A 16,567-nucleotide genomic window follows, 5' to 3' on the forward strand; every position below is an offset into this window, starting at 1 on the left:
CCTTAATCTTGTCATAACACTATGTACATTTTTGTACTAGATAACTGTACATTGCTTCAGCTTAGGATTTTGCCATTATTGTGTGAAGTGATAAGTAAAAAATTAGCTAAAAATAACAGTACATACATAACATACATGCCCTCCACATGATGATTCCTAGAGACCAGCAGTGGAGAAAGTTCCAGAATGGGCAGACTGATAAAACACCCACATCTATTCTGTTTTGACGAGGGATCAGGGTGGAAGAAACTCCAGTCTCGAGTGACAGCATTACTGAATGACTGTAAGTCTTCTCTGAGAACCTCCATCTCTGTGAGCCTCTGCTCCTCCCTCTCAGACATGGCTCTGTACTAGCATTAGGCCAGCTCGGCTCCCTGGGGAGAACGCCACTGGTAATCTTTTAGTGCCAGTTCGTCAGCAGATAGTGGCTGATTGATGCAGCTTTACTCTCATCAATAAAACCCACTTTCAGCATTTCTCAGTGATTGTAGAAGAACAAGTTGAGCATCCTGGTCCAGAATTGACAGCCAGCCACACAGCTGTCTACAGAAAGACACAGTAGGGGATCACTCCTCTGTGCTGCCTTTAATCTCATCTGAGTGTATTGACTGAATATGGTATCAGCTTTCACAAAAACGTTCATGCAGTCAGTCTTTGTTAACCTTGTATCTACATCGACTGGAAAAAATATCTTCAGTCTGATCAACTAGAAAAACAGTTCTGTCCCACTCAGAGAAATTACAGGGACTCACATTAATAACAAATTGATAAATATCATGCAAGTAGATGTCCTGATTAATTCCTGTCTGATCTGCATTCTTATTTTCACTCTCCTCACTGGAAATAAGAGAAAAATGACTAACCCTAAGCACCAAGATGATCCACCTCAGCCATACTTTTCTAAAGGGGTGCTGCAAAATGAACATTTTTCCAGGCCAGATAGCATTTATACAGACAGTTGTTTGATGTATACACATTTGTGATTCATATTAGCAATGAACAAAGTGAAGTTCTTTATAAAATTCCATACTGAAAGAGAAAAAAATTGGCTTGCTCATTTATTGTTAGTGTTTCACAAGCAGTTTCATGAAGTAACAGATTATTTGAATTTGACATGAATGCCTACAAACACCTTAGTCACCTATTAAGGGCAGGTCTAGTCCTTTTATCACTGCCACTTTTGCAGTCATATACAGTTCTATTACAAACATTCTCCACTGCCTCTGAATTTCAGTTGAATAGTTTTAAAGGGTAGCATGGTAGTGCAGCTGGTAATGTTGCTGTCTTACAGTTCCAGGGTTCCCAGTTCAATCCTGAGTTTGACTTATTATCTTTGTGGTGTTTTTGATATTCTCCCTTTGTCCATATGCATTTCCTCCAAGTTCTTCAGTTTCTCCTTGTGGATTGGCTATACTAAATTTCCCTAAGGTGTGAATGAAAGTGCGAATGTGTGTGAGCATGGCGCTAGAGTGTATTCCTGCCTCACACCCAGTTTTCCCAGGACAAGCTCTGGATCCACCGTGACCCTGACCAGGATTACTGAAGATGAAACAATGATAGATTTATCCTCTTGTCACTAAGGTTTGCACAGCAATGCCTTGTATAATGTCAGTGAAGACCAACAGTGCAATAGACATGTGTGAAAGCGGAAGGTCTTAAGGATGATGTCTACCAACTACAGATGGATGCAAATCCTGGCAGCCATTTATTCCTTTAGAGGACTCCTTTGTCACTTGGGGAATGTGGCAGATCTGCAAGTGTTGTCAGAACTGGAGTCTGATATCCTTCAACCCAGCCAGCCAAGCAAATCCCAGCACAAACAAATGGGACTGTGCGATACCCAGGCTGACACTAGCTACAGAAACACAAAAACAGATCCTGTGCCAGTATGAAAACACTTTCCTTTCACAGTCAGAAAGAGAACAGACTGGCCCTGTTTGGTAATGTTTAGGAATGAGCTGAAAAGGATGTTATCTGCACTTAGTTTGAGTCATCATCATGGTTTATTATCATTTACAATGTACAATATACAAAAATATAGAGTACCAAAAATTCACAGTGTCTAAAAGGCAGTGATTACAGTCTACATCACATATCTAACAGTACCAATGGGTCAGTTGCATAGAAGGGCACCAAGCCTTGAGGGGACGGAGCGTCTCATTTTGTCAGCTTGCTCCTTGCCTGTTAAAAACCAGAGGTCAGAGTGGGAGTAATAAGACCATACATTGGGCAAATATGAGAAGCTTTCATATTAGGTAATGGGTGTCATATTCCTATATATAAAATATATTTTATCGAGACCAATAATTTGTTCTTATTAAACAGAAATGTGAATGTGAATACACTGCTAGTGAATGTGATACACTGCTGAGCCTCGTAGTGTAGGCAGTAAATTGAAATCACAGCACATTCCAGGCCTTTTTATACAGCTGCAAATTAACGCTTGATTTTTATAGAGGCATATGGTAACATGGCTCATGACATCAGTATAGCAGAATAACTCTTTAAATCTCTGCATAGTGGCATTCTTATAAATATGAAATTTTCCTGTTGGATTGGATGCAATACCACAGTTGGAAGTAAGTTTAAAGTTGTAAAATTAAAATTAGTGAGCAATAATGTTGGAAACTCCTAAAACAATTCACCAAACTAGTAGTTTTGTGCCTGAATTAAACAGTATGATCACATAATAGATGTGAATGAAATTTTAAATTGGATTTTACCAAGAATTGGAGGAGTTCTGGTTGACTCCCACAGAGCAGGAGCACTAGACTCATTGAGAAGCTCCATCCCCACACCGTGCCTATAGTTGGTATATACACAGATGCTGCACATACTATTTTACAACTATAAGGCCTGTAAAAAAAAGTGTTAGCTTTACAATATACATGTACATTACACTAACTTTTATGTGTCATAGTGGGGCATTACCTATGTACAAATCAAGCACTCGTGCTTAGCTTAACTAAAGGTCACCACTGGCAGCATTCCATTGACGAGCATAATAAAAATAGCTTTGTTCTTGAATGCCCCTTAACAAACCGAGTTTACTTTAAATAATATCATACCCCAACAAGATTCCCCATGTTCTTTTCCCTTTTTTGTTGTTTGTTCATGTAGAACTGAAGAGTGCATCAGATACTGAATACAATGAATGAGATATTAAAAATTAAAGAATGTGCATTCCTGCTTCATTAACTCCTTTAACACTGTACAAATTTGAGTTTGGTCATTCCTTTTAAGACACATACACACATACAAATGCTTACTGTATGTGTGCACAGTTATAATGTCAAATTATGGTAGGGAAAATGTGCTAGATGTGATGAAATATTTGAATCACTGCTGTAAGAGCTTGAAGAACAAATGATGGATATTCGATAGTATAATTAATGCTGTATAAATTAATGCCATATTTAAAAAATAATGATAATGATGGTTAATTCTATAAAGAGTACAAAATAATACATCTAAATATAAGAAAATGACCAAAATCAGTATATCCCATCAAAGTGTGAATTCTTTAAATAAACCCTAATATTCATCTATCCTACTTCATTTCCAAACAACTGTCAAATAATTCCATCTTTAAAATAATATTTTAAAAAGTGCCAAGCTATCATTTTTTTCTATAATGTTTCATATTAAAAAAAATTGTCCAAACATTTCGTATTTGATACAACCATCAAGGCAAACCAAGTATTCAGAATTCAGAAGTATGTGTTCTTATGATATATCCAAGGTCCAACACGGCAGAGACTGGAAGGTAATAGTGGTCTTTAAAGCCCAGTGGCACCAGTTACAATCCTATTGCTTCTTCTCCAAACTCTACTGAACAGTGGCACATTGGACTCCATCCTCTGCACTTTCTCATAGATGGGTTGCAGACTTTGCCATACTGATTTCCTGACCAAGCAGGTTCATTGTTGTCCATGTAATAATATCAGCATTGCATGTCTTTTAACAGTGCATTAGTTGTGAGATGGTGAGAACTGTAGACCCACAGCCTACAGTGCGTTTTTGGGCCTTGTTACATAGAACTAACAGGTTCTGTTCATTCCTTTCTTTAACCGTATTTCTTTTTGCTCCTTTCCTTGGTGCAATGTTTGCCAGTGTGGAGTCTTGAACTTGCCCATTTTGGAATTCACATAAGAGGTTTTCTAGATTGGAGAGTGTGGAGTCAGCTTAAATAGAGGTCCTCTTTCATTTAGCCAGAAACCCTTTTCTGTTAAGATTAAAGATATCTTGAGTTTCTCAGAGATCGAGATTTAAATAATTGACATCAGTGTAGCTACACAATTGTACACATTCCCAAGGAAGGAATACCATCTAAAACACCATTAGCTGTGATTTATATGACATGCTCATATCCTCCATGGTGGGAGTGTGAGGAGTCATGTGAAATGATCCAGAGGAGCACCTATGCACATCAGGTGCCAAGAATGCATGGGTGGAGCGCATGGTAAGAGTTTACGAAAAAGCTCCGGACTGTCAGTATTCCCCATCACCATGGCAATATAGCTAAGGGGTGGGACACGTGTCTCAGCTGGGGTTGTAGGTTCTGCAGGGAGAGGGGGAGGAGTCAGGCCGATAGTCATACTTTCCCAGTGGTGTGGGGTAATAGGTGGTGGTGTAGACATTCGTCTGCTGGATTTGTGAAGGAAAGAAGTTGGGTCGTTCATCTGGCAGTAGGTTGTTCTTGTTTAGTGTCTATAGGGGATAGGAAAAAAAAGGTCAGTTTGGAAAAAGGACACATAGTGTGAAAGATCAAAACTTTGTGCTGATATGTGAGACAGATAGAAAGGTTTTTCAGTGGTGACAATCTACATAACCACTAATACCTGGGAGCAGAAGACAGTTCAGGGTCATGAGTGTAAGCACACTGTGCCTAATCCAGCTAGCACTATAAATATCGACAGCACCTCAGAATGATGTTCCCAGCTGAGGATCTGAATAATTCAAAAGCAATAGACTAGCAGGTCATGGATGAAAGCAGAATATGAGCGTTCTGGGGTGCTCTTGAGAAATGCAATTTATGTCAACAGCTCTGAAGCAACAGCATCTCAGTAATTGGGTGAGAAAAAGTGTGCAATGCTCAGCAGTGATTGTAATGACTCAACCTCCCAGGCTGCCTGTGAGCCTCTGAACAACAATTGCAATCATATAACATAAAATATAATAAACAATAGTTTGTCAGGGTGTAGGACCTTGGTGTTGTGTGCTTTAAAACATCCCCAATTATAACCCTATACAGAAACAAGCACTTATCCCAGTGTCACAGGTGACAGCAAGAAGAAGGCTGGATTTATTGCTGATATAACAGCTAAACAGCTGATGAACAGCTGTGGCTTCGTCTCACCTGTCTTAATCTCTGATTCTTCATTCTAATTATTGCATGTCTCTCACCGGAAGTTGATCATTACACCTGTCATTATTTCTGATTCATTACTTCCGATTCTCCTTTCTGCATACAGATACATCTAGAAGCACATGTCTAAAACATCCAGGGCAGCTAAGATCACCTTACTCACATCCTCGCCTGGAAGGCTCATAATGAGCTTAGAGTGAGCAGTGGGTACAGAGCAGATCGATGGAAGTCGTGGTGAACGGAGTACGCAGGTGTCAGAGCAAGGACAGGAGGTGGGGGAGAGTGAGCCGAGTCTGGCTAATTGGATGGGCTCGACGATCAGTCAGAACCAGCTGTGGGAGTGCACCGGCCGGCTGCTGCTTAAACAGGCTAATGGAGCCCATTAACAAAGACAGAGCATGTGCCAGGAGCTGGGAGAAGGGGCTAAACAAGGAGCCTCAGGCAGAGCGAAAAAAACAACGCTAATCTCTCTCTGCAATCACACTTCTAGAGATGCACTTTTCACGCATAACAGATGATAGTCACAATCCACCAAAAATAATATTCATCAAAATTTTATGTTTCTAACCAAGCCCACGCTCCACTGGTTGCCATCATTGAGTGTACCTAACCACTTTCCTTCTCCTTCTGCCGAGCTACACTCCTGAGCTGCCGGTGATCCAGACCTCCCCCCCCTTCACTCTGGACCTGTCCACCGGCAATGCTTCATACTGCCACGAAAACGCTTCAGCTGTTTTCCATGGACTACACCAACACACATTGTGCTCACACACACGCACACTACAGTGTAAACCCATATGAGGATGGGTTCTCTGTTGAGCCTGGTTCCTCTCAAGGTTTCTTCCTATCACCATCTCAGGGAGTTTTTCCTTGCCACCGTCGCCCTGCTTGCTCATCAGAGACGGCACACACACACACTTCACTTTACTTTTGTTTGTGTAAAGCTGCTTTGAGACAATGACCTTTGTAAAAAGCGCTATACAAATAAAAATGAATTGAATTGAATTGAATTGAATGAGAGTTCTTGTTGTTTAAATTATACAATAATTGATACATTGATAAATGAGAAGAGGAGGTCACATTTTGTCATACAGTATCAGTTAAAAAAATATGTATTTTATATGCAGCTTATATGTTACGTGCGTAATAATATTAATATTAGAAAAAAAGTTCAGAGTTAGAAGATTGTCAAACTGGTCAAATAATTGGGTATAGATATTGCAGGGGTGCCATCCACAGAATGTGCAAGCCATTGTAATGTACTGAGAAACGATGTCCACAATGACCACATATTTCTTCCTCATATCTCCTTTCAGAAAGGAAAGCTGCCATGGGAAGGTACAAAATGGTTGGAAACCCACTCACAGGAGAAAATATGTGGCTTGATTATTGGTGAAAAAGGGTAATATGACAGGCTAAAATGAACACACTGGTCAATTTAAACCTCCCAGTGCTTGAGCAGCTTCATAAAATTGACATTTATGATAGCGAGGCCATTGGGGCTAATGAATACTAAACTTAGACCTTCACACAGTGGAATAAAATAATAAGGCCTTTGTCATTTTTCTGTTTTTTTTTTTTTTTTCAGCCCACACTACTCCAACTGTTCAACATTGGGTCTGAACATCATGGGGAAAGAATCATCCTCCTACCAACAGCTGTTTGAGACATTTATAATAGAATTTCCATATTTGCAGTAGGGTCAATAAATACAAATTTTCAATAATTTCAATACTGTTCTGAAGACCAAATACAGCACAACTTCTGTGTAAATGACCTGAGGCCTCATTTCTAAAAACATTCGTAGAATAATCCTAAATTGTGATGTTAAGATTTACCAACGGTTTCTTTGAACAGTTTATAAAAATGTACATATGCATGGAGACAATCATCTAGCTGTGATCTGTGTATCAAACGCAAATAATATAATAAAATTATGTGCACAAGAACAACTAAAGGACCGTTCTCAGTAGCTGATTTATAAGCCATTTATTGATCGTGAAAAACGTGCTGTCTGCACAATGCGCTACTGGCAAGGTCTCTGACAGAATACAGCCATTACTCTATATTATTCCCAGATTTTTGTCGATATTTAGTTAACTTAATATCTTAATTAGACTAGTGTGATGAAAGTCACACTGTAGCTTTTACATAACTTTACACAACTTTAACCAGATCTGTTAAATTTGTATATATAGTAGTAACTAATGATTGTTTTGATAATCAATTAATCTATTGATTATTTTTTGATTAATCAATTAGTTGGATTATTTTTAAATATACTGTTACCAAAAATATTTATTTAAAAAAATATTTCTTTGCATTTCAATCAACTAATACCACTATAGATCTTTTAACTAAGCTTAATTAAATAACAGCTCACTAACTGCACTACAGGACATTTATCAGATAATCTGTCACAGCATGAGAATATTATATGTATTAAGATCTTATGTGAACCAAATGAGAAACCCAAACTAATGTAAGGTGATGGTATTCTGTACATTTTTTTTACTGAATCCATGCACCATTTTGCAAATATATGTCTTATCTGCATTTCAAAAGCTGATTTTTAAAAATTCTAACCAGAAAAATTTTAAATAAAGGCAAAATAAATATCTGCTGGCAGTCTTGCTAACTGAAACACTCCGATGCTAAATTCATTTTGCTTGCTATGTGTGCATGAGTCATTTTCAGTGTTTGGAATCAACTCCAAAGCTTTGGGGCTGACTCTTATTTTTCAGTGCCTGGAATCTGTGAATCGACTCTTTCTGGGATTGACTATTGGGACTGGACCAAAAGCAGGATATATTAAAACATAAAACCACCTGCCTAATATTGTGTCACTACCCCTTGTGCCACCAAAACAGCTCTGAGCCATCAAAGCATGGACTCCACGAGACCTCTGAAGGTGTGCTTTGGTATGTGGCACCAAGATGTTAGCAGCAGATCCTGTAAGTCCTGTAAGTTGCAATCCTGTAAGTCTTGTAAATGCTCGATCAGATTGAGATCTGGGGAATTTGGAGGCCAAGTCAATGCCTTGAACTCTTTGTCATGTTCCTCAAACCATGTTCCTTTTTGCAGTTCATTTTTGCATTGTGGCAGGGCACATTATCCTGCTGAAAGAGGCCACTGTCATTAGGGAATAAGGTTGCCATGAAGGGGTGTACTTGATCTGCAAAAATGTTTAGGTAGGTGGAACGTGTCAAAGTAACATCCACATGAATGCCAGGACCCAAGGTTTCCCAGCAGAACATTGCCCAGAGTATCACGCTGCCTCTGCCGGCTTGCCTTCTTCCCATAGCGCATCCTGGTGCCATCTCTTCCCCAGGTAAGTGAAGCACACACACCCGGCCATCCAAGTGATGTAAAAGAAAACATGATTGATCAGACCAGGCCACCTTCTTCCATTGCTCCATGGTCCAGTTCTTGTGCTCACGTACCCATTGTAGGCACTTTTGGCAGTGGACAGGGGTCAGCATGGGCACTCTGACTGGTCTGCAGCTACTCAGCCCCATACACAGCAAGCTGCAATGCACCGTGTGCTCTGACACCTTTCCATCATAGCCAGCAATAACTTTTTCAGCAATTTGTGCTACAGTAGCTCTTCTGTGGGATCGGACCAGATGGGATAGCCTTTGCTCCCCACGCGCATCAGTGAGCCTTGGGTGCCCATAACCCTGTTGCCGGTTCACCGGTTATCCTTCCTTGGACCACTTTTGGTAGGTACTAACCACTGCATACTGGGAAAACCCCACAAGACCTGCCGGTTTGGAGACGCTCTGACCCAGTCGTCTAGCCATCACAATTTGGGCCTTGTCAAAGTCATTCAGATCCTTATGCTTGCCCATTTTTCTGGCTTCCAACATATCAACTTTGAGAACTGACTGTTCACTTGCTGCCTAATATATCCCTCACCTTGACAGAGCCCACTGTAATGAGATAATCAGTGTTATTCACTTCACCTGTCAGTGGTTTTTATGTTATGGCTGATTGGTGTATATTGTGCATGCTACGAAAACAATACAGCACTACTTTTTCTATTCTATTAGGTTGAAAAAAAATATTTTAACTATTTACAAGCTAATTAATTCAAATAGCTTCACTACTCACTGCCCAAAACTATAAAATGCACATGCTTTATCATATGTTTTGAAGTGAAAAAAATTTGTCGCATAGACCAGTCATTAATTTGAGTCATCTTCAACACAGTTTCAACGAAGTTGTCATACAAAGTACCGAATGTTTGGCCAAAGTACCATGTTTTCTGATAAAGCAAGAACGATCGATAAATATCACATAAATGTGCAATACAGATAGAAACCCAGATAGGATAACTGAAAAGAATACACAGTGGTTATATAATAGGCATGATTCAAACAGAGACATTGTGCTTCCAATGTTTCTCACAAACAAATGATTGCAAGTGAAATTGTTACACTGTGTGGCCAAAAGTTTGTGGACACCTGACCATCACACCAATATGTGGTCCTTCCCCAAACTCTTGCCACAAAGTTGGAAGCACACAATTGTTTAAGATGTCTTTCCATGCTGTACCATTGCAATTTCCCTTCACTTGAACCAAGTGGCCCAAACCTGTTTCAGCATGACAGTACCCTTGTGCACAAAGTGAGGTCCATGAAGACATGGTTTGCCAAGATTGGAGTGGAAAAACTTGAGTGACCTGCACAGAGCCCTGACCTCATCCCCACTGAACACCTTTGAGATGAACTGGAATGCCGACTGCGCCCCAGGCCTCCTTGCCCAACATCAGTGCCTAACTCACTAATGCTCTCGTGGCTAAATGGGCAAATCCCCACAGCCATGTTTGAAAATCTAGTGGAAAGCCATCCCAGAACCATGGAGGTTATTATAACAGCAAAGGGGGGACTAAATCTGGAATCGGACATTCAAAAATCACATATGAGTGTTATGGTCAGGTTTCCACATACTTTTGGCCGTATAGAATGACATGAGGCCAACTCTCATGTTTTCTCTGCTGTAACATATTCCATCATTTCCATCAAATGTGTATTAGTTTAAGTGACGCAGTGCCAAATCATGCTTTATAACACAGTCCAAATAATCAATAACAACATTCGTTGCAAACTATTTTTATTATCAAATGTTAGCGGGTTTCTCAATTAGCTGTTATAGCCGTAATTGTTTTCTTCATACAGACATTAAGTACCAGTCAACAGAGACATTTCAGGCTTTGATGCTGTATTGTAAAGGAGAATTTTATATACAAGAAGATGGATGATCTCACCTTGAACTCCATGGGTGTGTATTTCTCATTCTTTGGCGTGGTGTTGCCCTTGTAGCTGAGGTGGTTAGGGGTGGTAGGGTGGATCACAGCTGACTCCTGTGAGGGTTTGTGGAAGCGCTGACAGTAGACATATACTAGGAATGACAACAGGCCTGCTCCCAGAAAACATGACACACCTGTCGCTATCAGATGCAACAGTGTGAACCCTGGGGAAATAAGATAGCCAAGGTTAACCGAATAAGGACATTTAAAAAGTTATTTGTCTACAAGTCTCTGAAATCATCTGTTCCCTGCTTTCGCACAACTTTTTTCCCCTTCAGTCTGCCCATTATGTGCAAAAAATAACTCTTAATAGGTACACCAGGAAAAGCTGTGACACCAGTATATCAGTCATTACTAGCTCAATGTCATTACTATGTTCTTTTCAATGCAGATGTGGGAGGATGTCAGAGTGACTCAAGCTGCACTGAGACACAGTCTCCTGCTTAGCAGAAGTGCGTGAAGAAGCAGTCATATTGCTGGCTAGGTCAATAATGAATTAGCATAATGAAAAAGAGGAGGCCAGGCTGCAATGCTCTAATTGGACGATGAGACACGAGAGAGCACCGCTCATTGGGGATGCTGGGTAATGAGCTGCCTGTGGTTGGCTCCAGCCGTTGGCATGGTGATGGCATCTCAAGGGCACTGCAGGGTACCCACTGTGGCCTGGATCTGTGGCCTAAAAAGAACCGGTGTGCCAACCTTATGTATATTTCATCTGAATGTGTGCGCCTTACTGACAGGGCACAGAGTGTGGAGAATCGTCTCAGCTCAAGAGCAGCGACGCATCGGGGTGTGAACGCTCGTGTTCGGCCCTGTAGATTCTACCTCCTTGTCCTCAACTCTCCTTCCAGCACTCATTTACATTACTGAGAGTCAAGGAGAGGGAGTGAGGGCAGGAGAAAGGTTACACCTGGCGAGTTTCCATTACGTCCTGAGGGCTGCATGAGAGAGCAGGGTTGCAAGAGCAAACACATTCACACATGCATACACCCATGCTTGCACACTGCAACAGTCACAAGAGCACATAACATGTAGGTACATGAACACACATGCACAAGTGCGGCCCAACATGCATGTAAAAACACATTCTGTCTGTTTTATATGATTGGGGCATTGTCGACGCACTTACCCCCACACTGCTGGTCTTTATCATAGCCAGATGCAGGTAAAATCACTGGGAAGAGAGAATGAGATACATAGTTATACACCTTTGAATTACACACATGCAAGCACACACACACATTCCTATCTATCTTGGCTTATACTGCAGGAATGTCAATCATTCCTGTCCTCTGTTCACTCCTCTGAACAGCAGCACTGCTGGAACTGGGCCAATGTGAAGACGAGCAATGACAGTCAGAGAGACACATCCAGGTACTGTGCGCAGAAAATCCGATATAAAGAAGAGAATCTCATAAAAGCCTTTCTTGGTTATAGAATAAGAGTATTTAGGTTTTAACTCTGATCAGACAGTGTGCATTATGTTTTTCAATTTGGGAATTTCAATTACTAATATAAAACCTATTACAAAGATCATAGATTAGAGTAAGCATCCAAGTGAAGACCTCAAATTTAAACATGCTTCAAAGATTATATCTCACTAAAAATACAGCCAAGTCAAGTGAAATCTGTTATAATGCCAGTCCTCATTTATGCTTTTAAAGCTGAGCTCTGATATGCGCAAGATGTGTAATTCATGCCTGTGGGGTGAGAGTGAGACTGTTTCAACTGAGATGCACAAATCTTCTTGATTAATTTATGGTGAAATTGCCTAAAAGTCTCACAGTCCAAGATACTTTATGATTTCAAACACTCACCCTAAAATTGCAGTGAAATTAGATGTGAGCCTGCCTTGTGACATAACATTAATATTAATTACAGCGCCTGATTTACTTGATATTCTGCTCGGCTAACTCCTGCTGGAAATGTCAGTTCTCTACTAATAAAACCCTCTTTTACTGACCAGAGTGAAGAACTAGTGTAAGTAAACACATTATATCTAATCTATCTTAATGGGTTTTGAAGAGGTAAATATATATATGACTGTTAAAATAAGTACAACAGTGAATTACGCAAATATTAACTGGCTAGCAAGGTTTTGAATCAAATTTTTTGAACTGGACAAAAAATACTCAATATATACATGTACTATACTGTATGTGTGACTTCAAGCACATTCAAAGGTGATCTCTCACCGGGTATCTCGTTGCAGTCTCTGTACTGGGTGCTGTTCCCCACACATGGAGAACCCTGATTCCCACACACCCGAGTGCGTGACTGTAGGCCCAGATCATCACATGCAGACCACAAGGTCCAGGCCATCCAGCCACCTGCATGGACAAACATTCACAAACACAAGCTTTTAGAAAGTTCGACCACTCATTTATTTATATGAAGCAAGTCCCAAAAATCAAATGCCCAAATAATAAAAAGGAAACACCTTCAGAAGGCAGATATTGATAAGTATGCTTTGGAGAGATGTTAAAAATATATGTATATTATATGCATTTCTTTGCTGGGGAAATTTAATCAGCTTGTAGATTCATTCTTTTCAGTTCAGAGATGACAGACTGCTAAGCAGCCACAAATTTTATGATGCAGAAACAGAGTCAGCAGTGACAAGAGACAAGCGACAGAAACAAGAGCTTCAGAGGTGACATCTAAAATCTACATCTTAAGCTGCTTGCTGACGTGAAATATTTGCAGCCATCATGGAAAGCAGCCTCCTTGTTTAATAATGATGCTGAGCAGTGCAGATAATTGCTACATCCATCTCTTTATTTACCTCAAACAAACAAAGTGTTTGCTTAGCAAAGTCAGGGGGAGAGGAAATAAGGAACGAGTGGCATTGATGGACTTAGACTGCGTCTCGTAATATACATGCTGCCTCTACACCTGCCCTACACTCACTCTTACTCCCGAAACATCTTTAATCATGCCATGCTGAAATGATATGTGTACAGCTTGCGCAATCTTATTGGAGCCTGATTGAGAGCCTGCAACGGTCTTTAATCTGTAGCACTGGGTCTGGGTGATCACCAGGCCAGCATATTGGAGACGAATGGAAAAAGGAAAACAGCCACTCACATGCTTGACTGATCTGTGTGCATACATATGCGTGTTGTCACCTTTTTTATAAGGGGTGGGTGATATGACAAAAATATCATATCACAATACTTACATAATAACATTTTCAAAATCCATAGTGTATGTATCACAACATATTTAGGCAGTATCATGTTTAAAAATCAATATTTCTAATTCATGTCTACAAAAAGAAATTAATAAATTTAATAAGGAAAAAATTACGCAACTGCTTGATATAAGCACAGTTGATAACTGTAATATATCAGACTTCTGAAATGATTTATCACTATATCGACATTATATAGTCATATATCAGCCACCCCTATTTTCTCCAACAAAAAAATCAGTTTTGTAAAGAGGCAATTAATTTCCTGTTTATAGCTTTAAAATGCTCTATTCTTGTCATCTTTATAATGGCTGGCTAGGCATGCAGTCTTACATGCTTTTCTAACCGCAGGGAATGGAATCATTTTGCAATGCATCAATGCATTCAGTATTAAGTGTAGTTCAAGACAGAAATAGAATATGGGTGAAAAACTGAAATATGGCAGTGCTTGTTAAATCCAAAAGGTGTTTTTTATATCTTCTTTTTAGGAAAATGCTTGCATTCACACATGATTCCAAGATTAGCTTGCTTCATAAATATTTGAGTTTCTCCTGAGCTGGTTTTATACAGAAAAACTTTTAATATTGCAGAGCATGATTACACACACACACACACACACACACACACACACACACACGCATACACACAAACCCAAGGTATCTCTGTATCTGAAGGATGTTTTTAATGATCTGTTCACAGCAGTGGGAATTGTTCTATGGAGCTGACAGATGATGCACTTCTTTGAGGTGATAAAATGGATGGACAAAGACAGGAGACTGGAAAAAAAAAACTCAAAACATATGTATCTGATCTTGTGCATACAGGTAGAGGCACTCCACATTTTGACTGACTTGTCAGGACCTGTGGCTCACAGTTGGCTATCACTTTAAGCAGTGAGCCTGTTTTGCTTTGTTGTTGGTCCTGATGGTGGGCTTACCCTGGCAGGTGTGTGTGTTGCACAGAGCCTCCTCTGTATGCAGCCCGATGCAGATGTCCCCTCCATGGGCGGGCGCGGGGCTTGTGCATGTGCGTGTCCGCTGGTAGTGCCCGCCACCGCAGGGCACCGTACACTGTGACCATGACGACCAGCAAGACCAGGCACCTTTCACTGAACAGACCAGACACAGACATACACGACACACACAAGTACAGGACGATCAGGCAAGCAGGGAGACACAAACAACAGGACACATTGATAAGCAGACACACACACACAGTGCAAACAGGATGCAACAAGCGAGCACAAAGACGTAAAAAAACAGACATGAAAAGAAGCAGACAGACAAAAAGAAGCAAGACAAAACACAACAGAAAGAGAAATCAAAAACAAATGCAGTGCTGACAGATGAACATTTGCTATGAGATGTAATGGGGACGCAGGCACAGTAGAGGAGTCTGATTTCGCTGCTCAGCACTCTTCGTTAGCCTTCTGCAGCACTGTCCACACCTGTGCCTCACCATTAGAGCACTAACACCATGGCTTTACCTGTCCACAATAAGTGTTGCTTTATTGGCATTTCTGCTCCTGTCAGAAGCTGCTAGAATCCACTGTGGATGTTTCATCAGCTTGATGGGATGGAGAGAGAGGGGAGAGGGGGGAACAGCTCTATCTGCCTGCAGTGGAAAACTCGATTTCCTCTAGTGGATTAGAGAGGAGACAATGTGGTCTTTATAGATAATTGGAGTAGTTTTGAGGGCAAGTCTGGCCTGTTAGGGCAGGACCATATCCATCCCACTCGGGAAGGTGCTGCTCTCATTTCTTGCAGCATAGCACATAGTCTTAGAACAGGCCTAGTTAATCAGTGACAATCCAGAGCCAAGGCCGGCGAGCAGACAAGCAGGCTAAACCGACCGTCTCTAGCTGCACTGAGTCATCACTCAGGTTCCATATTTAGACTCTGTCTGTTCCCCAAGCAAAACAAATATGTAGAAATATACAAAACAATAGAAATACTTAGAGAGTTTGTTTTAGTAACCTAATTAACATAAAATTAAATCATACTGAATGCACAGCCACCACCCTTGATCTGAAGCTAGGACTATTAAATATTAGATCTCTTATGTCTAAAGCACTTATTGTTAATGAAACTATTACCGAACAGGAGTTTAACGTACTGTTTTTAAGAGAAACGTGGATTAAACCAAGTGAGTATGTAGCATTAAATGAAGCTAGTCCTCCCAGATACAGTTATATACATCATCCCCGTCTAACTGGCAGAGGAGGAGGCGTCACAGTTATTTATAATGATAATCTAAGTGTCACACAAAAACTTAGACATAAAGTCAATGCGTTTGAAGTTCTTTATACTAACATATGTAGCCACAAAAAATAAGTCTACCCAGTCGATTCTGCTAATTATTATTTACAAAACCCAGGGCCACATTTTAAATTTCTTTGTGAATTAGTGGATTCATCTCAAACCTGGTTGTTTCTTTAGACAAAGCATTAATTGTTGGAGACTTTAATATTCATTTTGCTAATCCGGAAGACCCTCTGAGAACAGCGATTGTGTCCATTCTTGATTCAGTAGGGGTTAACCAGAATGTAATAGGACTCACTCATAATGGTGGTCACACTCTTGATCTTATACTAACATTCAGATTAAATATAGAAAATATAGTTAAGTTTCCACAGTCTGAAGTTATCTCAGATCATTATCTCATCTACCTACCATGCTACCACGTCAAACATATG

General features: G+C 40.2%; 1 protein-coding gene across 5 annotated transcripts in view; it reads right to left on the minus strand.

Moving 5' to 3' along the window:
* Window positions 1-1,980: 1,980 nt before the first annotated feature.
* The window catches only part of sema5ba (sema domain, seven thrombospondin repeats (type 1 and type 1-like), transmembrane domain (TM) and short cytoplasmic domain, (semaphorin) 5Ba), a 96,833-nt gene continuing 82,246 nt past the window's right edge, over window positions 1,981-16,567 (minus strand). For 3 of the 5 annotated variants that reach the window (XM_026911676.3, XM_026911691.3, XM_026911685.3), the window contains 5 exons: window positions 14,810-14,980; window positions 12,875-13,009; window positions 11,809-11,853; window positions 10,638-10,843; window positions 1,981-4,710 (listed from right to left, as the gene is read on the minus strand). In XM_026911676.3, coding sequence (XP_026767477.1) covers window positions 4,543-4,710; window positions 10,638-10,843; window positions 11,809-11,853; window positions 12,875-13,009; window positions 14,810-14,980 — 725 coding nt within the window. In that variant the 3' untranslated portion in view covers window positions 1,981-4,542. Of the gene's footprint in view, window positions 4,711-10,637; window positions 11,683-11,808; window positions 11,854-12,874; window positions 13,010-14,809; window positions 14,981-16,567 lie in introns of those variants that run through there. The other 2 variants (XM_053233999.1, XM_026911707.3) reach the window with 2 other exon arrangements.

This window comes from Pangasianodon hypophthalmus, chromosome 5, assembly GCF_027358585.1.
Source record: "Pangasianodon hypophthalmus isolate fPanHyp1 chromosome 5, fPanHyp1.pri, whole genome shotgun sequence".
Classification (NCBI taxonomy): Eukaryota; Metazoa; Chordata; class Actinopteri; order Siluriformes; family Pangasiidae; genus Pangasianodon; species Pangasianodon hypophthalmus.